Genomic DNA, 17,706 nt, shown 5'->3' with positions numbered 1-17,706 from the left:
TCTTTTTGTTTGCATTTTGACTGCTTGTGTTGTGGTTATTGCAAACATGATGCCTTGTATAAAGGTGTCAGTTTTGTACCAGTTTAAAGGGTAAAAACCTACTACTGTACTAGGCTTCACATTTGTGCAGCTGTCATCTTTGCCCAGCAGGTGGCGGCATTGTCATATAAATAGAGCGACCTTTAACTGCAGGGCTTACGGCTTTGTGGCTGCGTGGAGCTTGACGTTTACTCACATCACCAATTCATTGATTCGTCGACACACACTCTACGTGGTGTATGCAATGATGGAACTCCCCTTTGGGCAATCCGTGTCAAGCCATCACGGTTTCACAACGTGCCTTGGCTTGGTCCAGCGAGATTTGAGTGTTTCAAGTCCACGTGGCGTACAGACGTTTCAATACGAGGGGAGAAATAAAATGTTTTTTTGTCAATTTGTTTGTGTTTCTCCTCCCTTGTGATGATGGGACTTTGTAGGATGAACGTTGAGATTCATAAGGGGCACGGGGTGACCAGTAAGGTTTGAATTGGTCTGTAATAAGGTCACTGATAAGGGGTTGACAGGTAGGCAGTAGTGTATAGTGTAGTGTATAGTATTGTATGGTGTCGTGTATAGTAGTGTGTAGTGTATAGTGTAGTTTATAGTGTAGTGTATAGTAGTGTATAGTGTAGTGTATAGTAGTGTATAGTGTAGTGTATATTAGTGTATAGTGTAGTGTATAGTAGTGTATAGTGTAGTCTATAGTAGTGTATAGTGTAGTGTATAGTGTAGTGTATAGTAGTGTATAGTGTAGTGTATAATAGGCTTTAGTGTAGTGTATAGTAGTGTATAGTGCAGTGTATGGTAGTGTAGTGTATAGTGTAGTGTATAGTGTCGTGTACAGTAGTGTATAGTGTAGTGTATAGTAGTGTATAGGGATGTGTATAGTAGTGTATAGTAGTGTATAGTGTAGTGTATAGTAGTGTATAGCGTAGTGTATAGTGTAGTGTGTAGTGTATAGTGTAGTGTATAGTGTAGTGTGTAGTATGTAGTGTATAGTAGTGTACAGTGTAGTGTACAGTGTAGTGTACAGTGTAGTGTATAGTGTAGTGTATATGTTTATAAAGGTCACGGCAAGTGCAGGAGTGACGCGCACGCGTCCTCATCACTACCCCCATCACCACCCCTATCCCCATCACCACCGCTACCCCTATCACTACCCCCATCACAACTACCCCCATCACCACCCCTACCCCACCCGCCTGTTCTCCCTTCGCCATGACTACATCACCACTTTAGAGAACCTCACTCTTTATCTCTAAACCACTATCATCTGATGTGCAATGTTGTAATTGGCGACATGGAAAAAGAATAAAACGACCTCTTCTTGGTTCTTTCGGTAAAGTCACGTAAAAGGGAAATAATAAAATAATAAAAATAAAACATAATAAAATGAAAATTATCACGACGTTTCGGCCACAACACAAGCAGCCGTCCTCAGGTGAAGAAACAGAGCTGTCGGAAAGACAGCGTCCCATTGGGAACCAAGAAGATTAATCTCTGCAGTCACGAAAGCTTTAAATCGAAAACTGAAACGACCTCTATATATTTTGTGTAATTTGTTCACCTTTTCCACTACTTTGCACTCCAATCGTATTTGTGTACCGTTTGTTGTCGTAACGTGCCGATCCCGTGCCCCTACTGGACAGTGTGTGAAAAAATAGCTTTGGAACTCATCGGATTCCTCCAAGGAGAGATGAAAAAAAATTTAACCCGTAAAAACAAAGTTTTTCACTCTAAATCCTTTATATGCGTGGCGGCTAGAGTCCTCTCGTCCTCTGGCTTGAGATGGCTGCCACCTATGGGTCAGATGATTGTCTGCCAGCATTAAACAATTGGTAATTAAATATTAAATATTTTTTCCCTAAACAGTGTAAAATTTTGGAAAAAAATTTTCACGAAAATTAATTGTCACGCACGAGTCTGTGTGCAAAATGTCGAAAAATTTGCACGGTCGTAAGCAAGCAAGTCAACTTAATATAAACGATTTAAAAGATTCCGATTCGACAATCGACACATCCACGCGAGATGAGATTCCGTGAAGGCGTCGCGTGCACCTCTTGGCAAAGTTTATTCGGTACAGGCACTCCGGCAACAACGAGGAGACAGGTTCAGGGTGCTCTATGTGGGGGGCAGAGGGGGGCAGAGGGGGGGGGCAGGGGGGGGGGGGGCAGGGTCGATGTCCTCTCAACGTGGATGGAATTTAATGAACTCCTCGCCGAAACCGCTTTGTTTGACACTTTAAGGGATGAAACTCCCACCCCCCTCCATCGAAATAAAAAAACAAAACACGGCATGTTTCACCGATAAGAGCTTATGAGCGCGCTGCATATATATAAAAAATAATAACGTGATGAGTACAAAAGCATAAGACAAACTTAAAAAAAAGCTAGTTTGTGCATTAAATGTACACAACCATAACAACAAAAACAACAACAACAACAACACACCAAACGCGACGTCGTTCGGGGGTGACCGTCCCGACGTTTCGCGACCGCGTGCCGGACGCTGCATCTTCGCGGAACCGCGAGAAAGCCTCGTCCGCAAGGGACGCGGTGCGAAACGTCGGGCGAGACGTCGCCCGGGACTACGAACAACACACGGAGCGGCGACGCAGCGGCGTGAGAGGGCCCCCAAAAAAAACCTCTTGCGCTAACGATGCAGCCACGACACGGCTCCTGGGGAAAAGCACACGGCAGGTTTTAGTCGATAAGCCCCTACGCGGCGGTTAAAAGGTGGCTGGCGCGAGCAATTAAAACTTGACATCTTGGAAGTTCGCTTTTTTTGCATTGAAAAAAAAATTTGGCACAAAAAATTAAGGCGGTTAAGCGAAGGCGATGGACAATTGGGAAAATGCGCGCTGCGACCGCTTTCACGGAGGAGGAAAGTGACGGCCGTAGGATTTGGCGGTCCGAACGTTGACCTTGCGGGAGCCGGCCGAAATGAAATCTCATGATACATGTACACTGGGGGCAACACAAATTGTTTGGTTTTTAACACTTTGCGACAACATCACGAGAAAAGTGCTGCCTCCCTGGGGCTCTGGAGACCACCTGGAGAAGATTCACGCGTTGACAACGACGGCGAACAAGTGGGAGGTTTTTCTGGGGGTCTTTCGGTAAAGTCACGTAGATAGGTTGAACGAAAATAACAAAAAAATACGTCGTTTTTCCTAAAGGCGGCCGCTTGTGTTGCGATCGAAACGTCGTAGTTTTTTGTTATTTTCTTTGAACCTATCTACGTGACTTTACCTAAAGACCCAAAGAATATGAATTCCTGCAGTCACGGAAGCTTTAAGAATTGTGGGAGACTCTTTGACTTTTTTATGCTATTACCATCACATGTGTTATCATGTTGCAGTGTATTATCCGTTCTTTTTACATAAAAAACGATCGTCCCATAGAATTGTTAAAATAATTTTGAAGCGCCCTGTACATTTCTTCCCCTTCTCCTGCGAGTGACGAGTGTTTAACCGCCAAGCGTTTCTGCGGACTTGGAAGACCAAGCAAGAATGCACGCATGTTCAACTTCTTTCGCACCGTACGTAGCCAACCGTGTACCTAATTGGAGAGGACAGGTGTACGAAGCAACGGGTTCTTGCACTAAACTGCGAGAGATAAACGACACCGCCTCATCAAACTCCACATACGCAAAGTTTAGATATAAAAAAAGACCCCCCATAAAAAGTCAAAGGTGCAGCCCTGCGAATTCCCTGCTCCAAGCTACTGCTGGCGGAAGGGGGCGGCGGCCCTCTCCACGAGAGGAAGCGCTATGAAGCCCCGCTTCGAGGTGGCACTTCGTCCGACACCCTTGCACACTGAAGAGGTGGGAGGAGGTTGAACAACAACAAAGGCGCGCTGCTCACAAACAGCAGGAAGGCACCGATTCACCATGGCTCCCTGGCACGTAGGGAGCATTGTCCGCTTCGTGGACAATGCTTCCACAGCCGGTGGTCTCGACAGAGGTGGGGAGGAGAGTACCCCACGCTTTATCCCACCAAATGTGACCTTGCCAATCGACCAACTGCGGTTGTATACATTTTATTTAGTTATCTATTTTTAAATCCTTTATATTAAGTTCGCTTGCTTGCTTGCTTACGACCGTGCAAATCTTTCGGTCGTTTTTTAAACCCACTTCCCGTGATCCAATCGAGCTGACATTTTCCACACAGACTCGTTGTGCGTGACAATTCATTTTCGTGACAAATTTTTTTCCAAACTATTACACTGTTTAGGGAATTTTTTAAAAATATTTAGTTACCAATTGCTTAATGCTGGCAGACAATCATCTGACCCATAGGTGACAGCCATCTCAAGCCAGAGGACGAGAGGACTCTAGCCGCCACGCATATAAAGGATTGAGTGAAAAACTTTGTTTTTACGGGTTAATTTTTTTTATTATGCCAGATAAGGCCCAATGAGCTATGCGGCTCTTTTTCCGGAAGCGACCTGGCCACAAATGACAGCTCAGCATCATCATCGCGTGGAAATTTTAGCAGCCCAATTATCTCAAACGCGTGATGTCGATTCTGAACGTGGAGGGGAAAAAGCAGAGGACCCAGGGAAGAATCCACGCGACCACGAGGAGAGAGGCATACTCAAAATACACAGCAGCAGGCGTCAGGTTCGGGATCTAACCCACGACCTCCTGTATACCAGGCGAGGTAGTTAACATCTCCTGGCCACCGTGGCAACCTCTGCCGGGAGGACCACGAGCAGTGGGTGGTTGGGATTTGAAGAAATAAAAAAAACTTGCGCCGTTGTTTCAACCGCGGTGTCGGAGGATCGAACCCCGGTGACCTCCGCTCGGTCGTAGAGTCGAGTGTGACAACCATCCAATCCGACAATGATGCTCCCCTTTGCCATCGCTTTTGGACGTTAAAAAATTAACCCGTAAAAAAAAGTTTTTCACTATAAATCCTTTATATGCGTGGCGGCTAGAGTCCTCTCGTCCTCTGGCTTGAGATGGCTGCCACCTATGGGTCAGATGATTGCCTGCCACCATTCAGCAATTGGTAATTAAATATAAAAAAAAATTCCTAAAAAGTGTAAATTTATGGAAAAAAATTTTCACGAAAATAAATTGTCACGCACAACGAGTCTGTGTGGAAAATGTCAGCTCGATTGGATCACGGGAAGTGGGTTAAAAAACGACCGAAAGATTTGCACGGTCGTAAGCGCGCAAGCAAGTGAACTTAATATAAAGGATTTAAAAAAAAAGATTATCGGACGTAATTCGCAGGAGTGAGCGCCACTCGCTGCTGTGTGCCGGCGTCAGGGTGCACATTTGCCAAACAGTCTTCTGAAGATGACACCGCAAATTGCTCGATTGGGATCGTACGCAGCAATCATTATCCATCACCTCTATCCCCTCCTGGCTAACCTGGTCTCTTTTTCAGGGTTCTCAGCTGGGGGGTCAAACAAAATGAACTCGATATATTCGGAGCTGGGGGCAAAGCGATTTGCATCCTCCTCTACGGGAGTCACTTTCCTCCACGAACAAAGTAGACCGCACGCAATAGTAACACTAATAATACCAACACGGATTACTCTTGCACACAGACAGAAATCACAGTTATTTGTTAGGCCATATAAGACAACGCCGCTCACGAACGATAGAACGTTTCACGGGCAGAAATAACAAGAGTAATAGGAGACGCGAGGAATGATAAGTTCGCCAAGTCGATGTCCAAGATGCTGCGTTGAGGTTTCCGCCGCGCGAATTCTCAACTCTGGATTGTAATTTAGAGACGCATCAGTTTGGCTGGCGGTTACGATCAACCTCGGCGAATTTGTGATTTGCTTCCACGACGCGTTATCGTTGTGAGTTACCGTATGCACATGCCACGCGCGCGTGTCTGTATGGTGCGCGCACGTGTGTGCGCGCGTGTGTGTGGTGGGTGAGCAGTGGTGGAGTGGTGGGTGAGCAGTGGTGGAGTGGTTAGCGCGCTGTTCTACGAACCCGGCAAGCCGAGTTCGATTCCAGCTAACGGCCAACAACAGTGGCGATTATCTAAACCCGTCCTGGGCCTCCCCGAGGTCAACTCAACGTCAAATGAGTACCTGGTGCGGTGTGTAAACATCGCCACTTGGGAGACAAAGGCGGCCGGACGTGGTGTTGGCCACTCACTCCGTCGTGTGTCGTGCCAGCCTTCATAGGTGCTCGCTAACAGCACTTGCCCCAAGAGGGGGGCAGGGGGGCAGGGGGGGGGGGATATTTGCCTGTGTGCGTGCGAGCACGGCGTCGTTTTTGGAACCGCGTGCTCGAAAGTTTTCGCGAATTGCCAACGAGCGAAATTTAAACAGCAGCGTAACACAAACATTAAAGCCCCCCCTCCCCCCACGCTCACCTATCAACATTTCATTATGGCCACGTTTAATTCACGACTTGTGCACATCTCGCCAAACCGTTACTCCTCTCGGCAAACGCCAATTCCTCACGTGATCAAACGCCACAGATTCGGGTATTATGACACGGTACACATATAGTTGCTGTATGCCTTCGTGGGGCGCGCGCACACACAAGGAACGCATTAAGTCGTCTTGGAGGTCCACACGCTACCACGACGTGGCAGTGACGCAGGCAGATCCTGGGGTGGGTCCTACAGGGTCAGAGCGAGCGAGCGAGCGAGCGGTCTGTGCAACGTTTAAAGCGGAGTCTGGGGGGGGGGGGGGGGGGCTTGACAGGAAGGGGAAATGACTTCATCTGGGGGGATCTGGACTACTCCCCCCCTCCCCCCAAGAAAAAAAACCAACGAGCAAAGAGAATTTGTGACGAAGAAAAAAAACACCCCCCTCCCATCCAAAAGAAGAATCCATCTAACAGCTGTTCGCTTAAATCGTGAGCGGAATGTATTTTTTCGTGCAAATATTTTTTGGGAGGAGTTCAGCCGAGACTCCGGGTTCCCCTCGAATTTCGATCCAGCGCACGGTTTTGTTCCCCCCCCCCCTAAAACACGGTTCCAATGCCCCAGGGGGGGGGCGGGGTGGCGTGGGGGGTGCACGGCGTGCCAAGGATTCGGAGTCTCCCGTGAGTCTCGAACGGCCTGCGAAAAATGTGGACCGGATTTTACTTGTGACCCCCTGGGGTCAACCTCCCCAAACCGGCCCCCCTCCCCCCCTTTGCAATTTACACGGAAGCAGTCTTACAGATCGAAACGGAGGCATCGATCGGTGAGGAACGGAGAAGCCCAGGACATTAAGTTCGTGGAGAGCATTGGCATCTCATATGGACTTCAAAAAACTCCCCCCCCCCCCCCCCCCCCCAATTTTATCTCAGTCATGCCGTCGGCATCCACGTCGCGCGATGACGCGTCCAGGGCAGTGCAAACTCGATATCAGACGAACGGCCCAGGGAAGGGGACATCGCAGAACTACTTCCGAGATCACCGTCAGGTGACTTCTGCTCCCGCCCATCGGCGGGCAGCACTCTGCCACGCGATTTGGCACCGGGAGTAATGTCCGTGGCATGGCGGTCAAACTACGTAATTCGAATTCTCGGAAATGGAATTTAACCGAAAGAGGTGCAGAAGTCAGTTTAATGGGGTTTTTTTTTTACTTTAAATTATTGAGCTTCCCCATCTCATTCCGTGTGCTTGAGCCGTGCGTCTGAGATTGACGATTATCTGAACCGGTCCTGGGCCCTCCCATGGGTTGACTCGGACTCAAACGCGTACCTGGTGCAATCTGCAAACATCGCCACTCGGGAAACAAAAGGTGGTGGGGCGGAGGGTGCATGGTGCCGGCCTTCATAGGAGCAGCTCGCTAACAGCACGTGCCCCGACAGTGTCAAGGCTATACGGGGGCAATCGTTGTCTCGTATCTGTACGCCACCGCTCATTGCTGCGTATCTCGGAGATAGCCGTGGCGTGTGGGGGCCAATGAACGAATGGGACTGCGCTGCCGAGACTCGCGGCTTCGCCGTTGACTAACCGATGGCGCCGACAGCCTCGAACAAACAACACAAGCGTCAAGGCATCGGTGAAACACAAATGTGGCTGACACCTGACGATGGTAGCTGTTGGTCGCGAAAGCCTGCGCGTTAATCTGACGTTGGTGAACATTTCACAATGTGCGTGTGTGTGTCGACGAAGTGGTTAGCGCGCTGCGCTATGAACCCGGTGACACGAGTTCGATTCCCGCTCGTGGCCAACACGAGTGATGATTATCTAAACAGGTGCTTGGCCTCCCCACTAGCTTCGTTGAGTACCTGGGTGTGGTGTACACACATCGGCACTAAGGAGACAAAGGCAGCCGGGCGTGGTGCTGGCCCCCCACTCGCTCACGTGCCGTGCCGGCCTTCATCGATGCTATTCGCTAATAGCACTCGCCCCAAAAGTCTGTGAAGGCTATACGGGAGATCTTTGTCTTTTATCTTTGTAGTCCCGAACAGGAATTGTCCCAGTAGTCTGTGTAGGAAATATGAGCGTTCTGCGTATGGTCACGTGGGTGGAGTGGTAGCCTCACGGAGAGGGCACTGCGATATGGACTTGGCATCCCGAGTTCGAGTTCTGGCCACGGTTGACCTGGGCCTCCCCTACGTCAATTCAACCTTTAAACAAAAAGAAGAGTACCTTGGTGCAGTGTGTAAACACGAGCGGTTAATGCGGCCGGGCGTGGTGCCGGCCACAACGCCACCACCTCGTGCGCTGTGCCGGCCTCCATAGGTGCTCGCGACTCGCTACCTTACGAACAGCAGTTTGCTCAATCTTCTGTATGGCTACACGGGAGACGTTTCGTCTCTTGGCGAAGGAGCTGTCACGGTGACAAGCGTTGAGTGTGTGCGAGCGTGTGCGCGTGTGTGTATTACAGGTGAACGCGCGCGCGCGCGCGCGCGTACAAAACGTTTGTCATTTGCTCGTTAAATATATTAGCACGGGTAAACTTGCAACAACAACAACGACGACGACAACGGCAACAACAACAACAACAACAAAACAACGAAATCCTTACAGAGGATCAAAAAGAAGGGTGGGGATTTTCTTGTTCCATGAGGAATTCCGTCTGGGTTTCTTCTGTGCGGAATGCCGGAGGATTCCCCCGAGGAATCTTCCGCCGGAAGCCGCGAGGGAATGTGGAGCAGCTCCCAGCGGGGGCACCAGACCCCGTCCACGGCTACTGCCGAGCCAGAGCCTCTGCCTCCTGAAAATACACCACCACCACCACCACCACCGTCACCACCACCACCGCTGCCACAAGCCGAGATCAATCCACTGCTGGATGATGCCCACACCCCCCTGCACCTGCACCCCCCTCCCTCCCGCCCCCAGATCTCGGTGGCACCGGATGTGCTCAGTCTCTGACTGCCCCCGCCAACCTGGCTGGCTCACCTGCTGCCCTAGAGCCTTGGGTTCATGCAATACAGCCCCCCACCGTTTGCCGTTTAAAATAGATGACGACAATGACGACGATGATGACAACGATGATGACGTCGATGATGATGACAATGATGATGACGTCGGTGACGACGACAATGACGACGACGACAATGATGACGACAATGATGACGACAATAATGACGACGAAGACGACGACGATGACAATGACGACGCTAATGACAATGATGATGACAATGATGACGACAATGATGACGACAATGATGACGATGAAGACGACGACGACAACGACGACGACGACGCTGACAACGATGACAATGATGACGACAATGATGACGACGACAACGATGACGATGACGACAATGACAACAACTCGCGCGGTGGCGGTGGTGCGGGTTTGGTTTGTGTGCCCGCACGCTCGCTGACCTTTGAACCGGGCGGGGGAGTGAGGCCGAGGAACGTGAACACGGCGTTGTTCTCCTTGGCGTCGAAGAACGACTCGTAGTCCTGAAACAGACAGCGCCGGAGCAAATCTCTCGAGAGGTGTTGGGGGGGTGGTGGGGGGGTGGTTGGGGGGGTGGGGGGGTGGTGGGGGGGGGTGGTGGGGGGGTGTGGTGGCGGTGGTGGGGGGGTGTTGGGGGGGGGTGGTGGGGGGGGGGGTGGTGGGGGGTGGTGGGGGGGGGGTGTGGTGGTGGTGGGGACGAACGAACGGGAAAGCACTCAACAGCGTGGAACCCTGGCGTGGTCTGTTTGTTTTGTTTTGATTTATAACGTCCGAAGCGGAACCGCGCCCAGTCTTCCGCTCGCTCGTTACATAAATAATAATGAGAAATGATTGCTATTACAATGTCTGCCGCGTTTACGCCGCGCCTTCGGCCGTCGTCGTCGCAGAGTATCCAGAGAGAGAGACTCGGGAGAGACTCGGGAGGAACCACAGACGGGGAGTGGGAAGGCAGCAGCAGCAGCGACTCAATGAGGAGCCGGCGCTACCAACAATCGCCCAAGCTCTGCGGTCCTCTATATGTTCAGGTGTTTATCGGGACAGAAGTAGTCCACGTTCCTGCTGTGACGCCTTCTCCCGGCAGAAACCCCGGTAAAGGGCCTCGTTCTCGACTCTCACGGGAAGGCAGTTTCACAAGATCCGTGCGGCGGTCCACCAACCCATCGCTGCTGCGTCCGCAGTGCTGGGTTTACAAGTGGCTGCCAAGTGCACAGCCACCCACCCACGCACCCACCCACCCACCCACTCACCCACCCACCCGCTCATCCGCCCGCCCGCCCGCTCATCCGCCCGCCCGCCCGCTCATCCGCCCGCCCGCCCGCCCGCCCACTCGCCCGCCCACCCGCTCACTCGCCCACCCACCCACTCACCCACCCACCCACCCACCCACTCACTCACCCACCCACCCACCCACCCACCCACCCACCCACCCACTCACCCACCCACCCACCCACCATTCGCCACTAAGTGATGGTGATATCACGACGCTTGTGCCAGGCTATGTGCACCTTGAGGCCACGTGAAGTGTCAAACGCCCGCTGGCAGGAAGTCACGGGGCAGACCCAGGTGCCACGGGTCGACTGACTGAGAAGACTGTCTGATGCACCACCTGTGCCCCCTACTGCGCCAACTTGTTGTGCTTTAGCCACCCGGCGCTCCGCTCGTTGTTGTGAGCGTCGCTCCTCTGCCCTCCGTTGTTGTTGGAGGGCGACTGCCTCCAACTGCCCAGCAGCGTCTTTCACGAGCCTCCTCCACAGAGGCCGATCTTGACACCGCTGGTACCGGTCATCGGCAAGTCGAGTCCGCTCCATATTTTCCCGTACCACATCAGTCCATCTCTTCTCCAGCCCGTGTCGTGCCTGTTTAGCCCCCTCTATCCGGCCAAACAGAAGCTGCTTGAGCATCCGGTGGCTGGGCATGCGGGCTACATGACCCGGCCAATGCAACCTTGCCTGCCGGAGGAGCTCAACCGATGCGAACGTGTCCAGATTCTGGACACACGCACACTCACCCCGAGGTAGGACTCGCCGTTGAAGATCTGCGGAGGCAGCGGCACGCCGCTGGTGGGGCAGTGGTCGCGCGGCACGTGCTCGCGCATGTAGCGCTTGTTGTCGTCGCTCACGACGATGTCGCACTCCTCGAACTCGATCTTGTTCACCTGCAGGAAGCCCAGCACGTCCTGCTGCTGCTTCTTGATCTGGCGGGAGAGCGAGCGAGCGGGCGGGCGGGCAGGTCTAAAGTCAAACACGCGGTAGCCAGGGCCAGGAGCCACATCCCGGATTTACGGAACATCAAGGACCTCAGAGCATGGAGAGTCCCCGACTTACGAACGGGGCCAGTTCCCGAGAGCCGGTCACGAGTCCTCGACTTACGAATAGGTTCAGTTCCCGTTAGCCATTCGTAAGTCGAACGGTTCGTAAGTCGGAACAAACTTACGTGCCGTATTTAAATCGACATGCGGTAAATCCACGGAGTGCCTGCTATAAAATGGGCGAGGGCTCAAGAAAAAAAAGGGGAAGCATTGTTAAACCCGTAAATAACGAGCGATGTCGTACGTTCGCACGCAACGCAGTAAATAGTTCAGAGGCTAGGTCCGCAAGTGGGATGGTTAAAAAATAAAATATTTTATGGAAGCCCGTTTCGGAAACGCGGATGTTCAGAAGTAGGACGTCCGTAAGCCGGGGACTGCCTGTACTGTACATGTGTGTGTGGGATACTCTTATCAGCGGTGACATGGGGGAGCGATATTGTGGCTCATCCTATGATCTGCAATTTTTACTCCGTTCATCCGCAGGGCAAACATTTCCGGATATCCCCCCACCCCTCACCCCCGGGATAATGGGATGAATTTGCCGCGCAACTCCCCTTATCCGCAATATAATTGCGGATTAGAGGAGTTGCGGATAATAGGGCCACAGATAAGAGTTCGGTATACCGAAACAAAAGGCACAAAGTCATCTCCTGCCGCACAAATGAGGATCGAGGGTGCTCATCTCCCGTTCACAGCCATTCTGAGCCGGTGGTGGAAATTCCACATTTATATGATGGGGGGTGAAGATATTCTGCTTATAATGGCGGAGGGGTGTGTGAAATATTGGACACCCCCTGACATCAACATTTCATAACTGCCCAGTGAGCATAGAACGTTGGGCAAACCATTTTAACCGACAGTTCCAACCACATTCAAAAGTGAGCCCGACGTTTCAAACCAAATTCCAACGTTGGTTGAACGTTGGCATGTCTACCAGGTTAAATATGTTCGACTAAGCTCTGGACTGCTTTGGTTGACCAGACTTAGAAAATGACCGAATGAAAGCCACTAAAAGACTCCACAGTTTATCTTCGCTTCGACCGAAACTCCGACCGAAACTAAAGCTGCCGAGTGAATTAAACCCGGTCACAGTTGCACCACCGCCTGCTCTCTTCAAATCAGCACTCGCCGGGGTATCATTTACCCTCGTTTCCAGCCTGCGCGCACGTTTCGCCGACCGGGCTAATGCCGCTTGTCCGTCTCGACTGTAGGGAAGCTCTTTGGCCGAATAGTACGAGAAAAAATGCCGACTGAAAATGCTGACTGAATCTACCACCCAGACGTCGCAATCGGGTACCCGATACCCGTACCCTACCCAATACCCGGCTACCCGTACCCGGCCGGGTACGGGTAGCCGTTTGCGACCCTGGTGCGGCCGGGTACGGGTAGGCCGTGAGTCACTGGTGAGTCACCGTTTGTCACTCATTTCGGGTAGGTTACGGGTAGGGAACGAGTACCCGTACCCGGCTGGGTACGGGTATCCATTTGCGACCCTGGTGCGGACGGGTACGGGTAAGGAATCAAAACCCGTTTGCGACCTCTGCTACCACCGCAGCCAACAACAACGTACAGGCCCCGCGCAGGGGGGCAGACTACACAAGACAAAGATCACCGCCCCTCCCCCACCCCCGTGTAGCCTGAACAGACTTTTTGGGGCAAGTTCTGTTAGCGAGAAGCACCTATGAAAGATGGCACGGCGCACGAGGGGGTGGGTGGCCAGCACCACGCCCTGTTTACACACCGCACCCGGTACTCATTTGAGGCCGAGTCGACCTAGGGGGAGGCCCAGGACCGGTCCAGATAATCGTCGCCGCGAGCGTGAATCGGACTCGGGTAGCCGCGCGCGCTATCCGCTACACTCCATCGCTCGCCAGACTTCGCACAAACGCACACGAGCACACCCTCGCACTCCAAAAAACCAACCGCCCTTTAGGAAACGTAGCCCAGCAGAAGCCCAAATATGGGCAAAGTCCCGCAAGGGGCAGTTACCCATGTATGGGAAGCAGTCCACCCACAGCACACCGACTGGCACACGGTTCCACCACGCAGCCTTATCGGTCTGCCCGGTTGTTTTAACGAAAGGTGGCAAAGACGCAGCCCTGCAAAAAAGCCTCCGCGCTTGGCAGAGGGTGTACTCCAGAGCTCCCCAGCACTGGAGGAGAGTTTTTGGCCTACTCTTCCACACTGGCCAATGTCTTGGCTGTCGTGGGAGTACCCAAACTTTACCCCAACCGCACGCAGCCTGCCGATTCTAGACTAACAGGTGAACGTTTCCACGTGACAAGCCACTTTGTTGAGCTATCATTTGTGGCCAAGTCATATCTGGAAAAATAAGTTAATAGCTCAGTGGGCTTTACCTGGTAAGATAAAAAATAACGTAGTTTTATTTGGATATATTTGTTGTTCAAGTGATTTTGTTCACTTTTCCTATACTTTGCACTCCGATCGTGTGTTGGTATTGTTTGTTGTTGTAATGTTGTGACCCCGTGCCCCTACTTGACATCTGTGAAAGAGCTTTATAGCTGATCGAAATACAGATTCTCATTCCGGGTGGTGGTGGAGGTCTGCAAAGGAAATTTGCAACGGCGTTTCAACTGCGATGCCCAGAGATGGGATCGAACCCACGCACCTCTGGTTTGCAAGTCCAGCGCTCTGCCATAACCGATGCACCACTGTCGTGGCTGCAGCAGCAGCAGCGGCGCCTCCTCCATTTTTTGTAAAAAAAAAATTTGTTATTTTACAATTTCCAAAATTGTGGTTTTCCCCAAAATCAGTTTAAAAATAACCGTTCCGTAAAAAAGGTTTTGCTCGCCGATTTTTGTTTTATCGCTGCTAAAACCTCTTGACCGCAGACGAAATGTTTCGTACCCTTGTTTGGCGAGATATTTTTTTGTTTGAAAGCATGGCCACTGTTGAAAGTAGAAACACAAGATGCACAATGTCACCAGAATTCACGGTTCCCTGTCAACAGACGCAATATTGGACAATCACCAGCACCACCACCAGCAGCAGCAGCAGCTGTTGCAGTCGTAAAAAACGAAATTGCCCTTGGCTTCGATCTGCCCCATAAACCATATTTTCCCTAGCCCTGGCAAATTAAAATTTACACGGCGGTCAATACCGCATTTCAGCGAGTTATTTCGCATTCTGGCGCTGTACGTCAAAGGACCTCGACGCAATTAAGCCGCCTACAGCACGGCTGTTTAGCTGTCCCCGCTATGGTCATTTATGGGCACGCATTCCGTGACGGAGTGCGCTGCGCCTTCTGACCGCTACAGAAGCAGGAAATGGCGATCGGCCAAAGCGCTGAGAGACACGCTGGGCTGGGCGTCTCACACAAGTCGTCAACGCAGAGGTCGCCGGTTCAATTTGACCCCCCCCCCCCGGGCAAGACAGTTGAAGCAAACGGGAGCCATTGTCTTAAATCAACACCGACCACCTCCAACGGCCTTTTTGCCCACCCCAGCGGTCGATCGGCGGGTCGCGTGTGGTGGCGGGGTGAAGCGTTGGCAACTCCCTCGCCTCTTCCAAGACGGTCTTGGCTGCCGTGCAAGAGCCGGCCAAAATACCGTGCCCCCAGACAGCCTCCCAAAGGGCTCCCAAAGGGCCCTCAAAGGCCTCCCAAAGGGCTCCCAAAGGGCTCCCAAAGGGCTCCCAAAGGCCTCCCAAAGGCCCCCCAAAGGCCTCCCAAAGGCCTCCCAAAGGGCTCCCAAAGGGCTCCCAAAGGCCCTCAAAGGCCTCCCAAAGGCCTCCCAAAGGGCTCCCAAAGGGCTCCCAAAGGGCTCCCAAAGGCTCCCAAAGGCCTCCCAAAGGGCTCCCAAAGGGCTCCCAAAGGGCTCCCAAAGGGCCCTCAAAGGCCTCCCAAAGGCCTCCCAAAGGGCTCCCAAAGGGCTCCCAAAGGGCCCTCAAAGGCCTCCCAAAGGCCTCCCAAAGGGCTCCCAAAGGGCCCTCAAAGGCCTCCCAAAGGCCTCCCAAAGGGCTCCCTCCCTCCCCTCCTCTCTGGCGTGGGAGGCGCCGCGGCCACATTGTGGCCACACTGTGGCGCAAGCAAGCGCTTGCAGGGGCTGCACCCCTGCACCTTATCTCTTTGCTCTTGGCTTCACAACGACTGGCCGGTCAGCCTGCGGTAGCTCCCGAGGCCGGCGGGACAAGGAAGGGCCGTTGGCTCAAGCCACTGAGGAAGGTGGCAATGGTGTTGCGGGCCGCTTTCCGAAACTAGTTGCCATGAGCCTGCGCAAGGCCGGAATGCTCTGCTAGAAGCAGGTGGGGGGGGGGGGGAAGTGGGGGGCGTGGGGGGCTGGGTGGGGGGCAGGGTGGGGGGGGGGTTCCTGGGTAGACTACACAAAGGGTCTGGGAAATTCAGGGTGATGATATCTACGCAACTGTTGGCTGCCGGCCATCCGTGAGCTGCTGTGGTTGCAGGGCAATCGGCGTCTAAGTCGCCTGGCGGAAGGGAGAAACGCGCAAACTCAGCAAGGGCAGCATTGTTTTTCGTCGACCAAAGTGTCGTGGGGGGAACGGGGGGGTGGTGGGTCTCTTTCGACATAACTAGACATTTTTTGGGTTATATCGCGTAAATATAAACGTGTTGTTTCACGACGGGTTTAACAACACATTTGTATTCACACGATCTAACCCAAAAACCTCTGTTATGGACAAGTAGGCGTGTTGGTTGAGGGAGGGTGGGGGTGTCGGGACCCCCACGACCCCCACGGCCGCCACCCCACATGACCCCTCGCTCAGAAGCACGCCGTCACGAAACGGACGGCGCATCCGCACCTGTTTTCACACACGCTCACACACACACACAAACATTCCTGTTTCGAGAAGTGGAATTTCACACACGTGGGCCATGTGGGGAGGAAGGGGGGGGGGAGTGTGGTGGGAGTGGTGGCGGCAATATAAACTATGCTGGTGGCCCAATTCCCAAATTGTCCGTGTAGCGTTGGACCTCTGCTAGATCAGGGGTCGTCAATCTGTGGCTCTTTGATGTGTGCAAGCGTGTTGAGCTTCTTTCACGCCGTACGTAGCCAACAGCGCCAATCGTGACGTTATTGATTTATTCACCCGCTCCCGCTCCGAGAGACATCGGCTAGTTGCAGGGTGGGGTCCCCTTCACCGATGAATCCCGGAACAAAAGGTGTGGAGTGGGGGGAAATGGGGACAGATATCCTTTAAATTGGTCAGACACCGAACGCCCTGCCAATCACCGCCAGCAACGGCAGCCCAACCCTGGTCCAGCAGTCGCGGGGCTACGGCGAGCGAGGATGCACGCGGACAAAGCACGCCGTGGAGCCCCTTGAACGAATTAACAAAAAAATAATGAACCACCCCTCCTGCCCCCCACCCTCCTCCCGGCCCCCACCCCCCTTCCGCCCTCCTCCCGGCCCTGCATCAATCCACGGCTGACATTGAGCCGCCCTTCGCCGCAGCGGCGGCCCTTCCGTTGAAATGCTAATTCGTGCTCGAACGCGCCTGATCATTATAATAATAAATAACAGACCGCTGGCGGCCGTGACGCAGGCAGCAGCGTCCCCCACCGATGACACGCCGGCTCGCGACGGGACACAGCGGCAGGCTTGCGTCTCCGTCGTCGGTGGCAGCAGGCGCGGGCGGGCATGTCGGGAAACGTGGAGTCACGTGACGGGAGACTGTGGGTCATCCAGAACAGACACCGTCGTATAACGCGTAACGACGCAATGCCCCGGGGGATCCACAAATACGACGGAGACATCATCACGGCGACAATACACAGCTCCGTTATACTCCTGACGCGCTTGACTGGGCTTGACCACCCGATCGTGAAATTGCCGTCGCTGTTTCTGCGTCTACATCGGCAGCCGTGCGAAAGAAGATGGTAACGCCCGGGCAGGGCAACGTCGCTCGTTTTCTCTACGCGACCTTTTTGGCCAGGTTCAAAGTTACGTGTCAAATAGGCTTTACCCTACTCTTTGGTTCTTTCGGTAAAGTCACGTAGGTAGAAATAAAATAAAACAAATCACGATGTTTCGATCGCAACCC

The 17,706-nt window shown here is 52.8% G+C and overlaps 1 protein-coding gene across 1 annotated transcript in view; it reads right to left on the bottom strand.

Annotated features, from left to right (window-relative positions):
* Nucleotides 1–4,294: 4,294 nt before the first annotated feature.
* Nucleotides 4,295–17,706, bottom strand: part of LOC133357096 (adapter SH3BGRL-like) — a 38,944-nt gene continuing 25,532 nt past the window's right edge. Inside the window, exons 3-5 of the mRNA XM_061574877.1 lie at nucleotides 11,386–11,571; nucleotides 9,800–9,880; nucleotides 4,295–9,179 (exon numbers count right to left, since the gene is read on the bottom strand). Of these exons, the coding sequence (XP_061430861.1) occupies nucleotides 9,153–9,179; nucleotides 9,800–9,880; nucleotides 11,386–11,571 (294 nt within the window). The 3' untranslated portion in view covers nucleotides 4,295–9,152. The remainder of the gene's footprint in view (nucleotides 9,180–9,799; nucleotides 9,881–11,385; nucleotides 11,572–17,706) is intronic.

Source organism: Lethenteron reissneri, chromosome 56 (genome assembly GCF_015708825.2).
Source record: "Lethenteron reissneri isolate LAM-NWPU_2019-01 chromosome 56, ASM1570882v1, whole genome shotgun sequence".
In the NCBI taxonomy this organism is placed as follows: domain Eukaryota; kingdom Metazoa; phylum Chordata; class Hyperoartia; order Petromyzontiformes; family Petromyzontidae; genus Lethenteron; species Lethenteron reissneri.
This window is presented reverse-complemented; position numbering and strand designations above follow the sequence as displayed.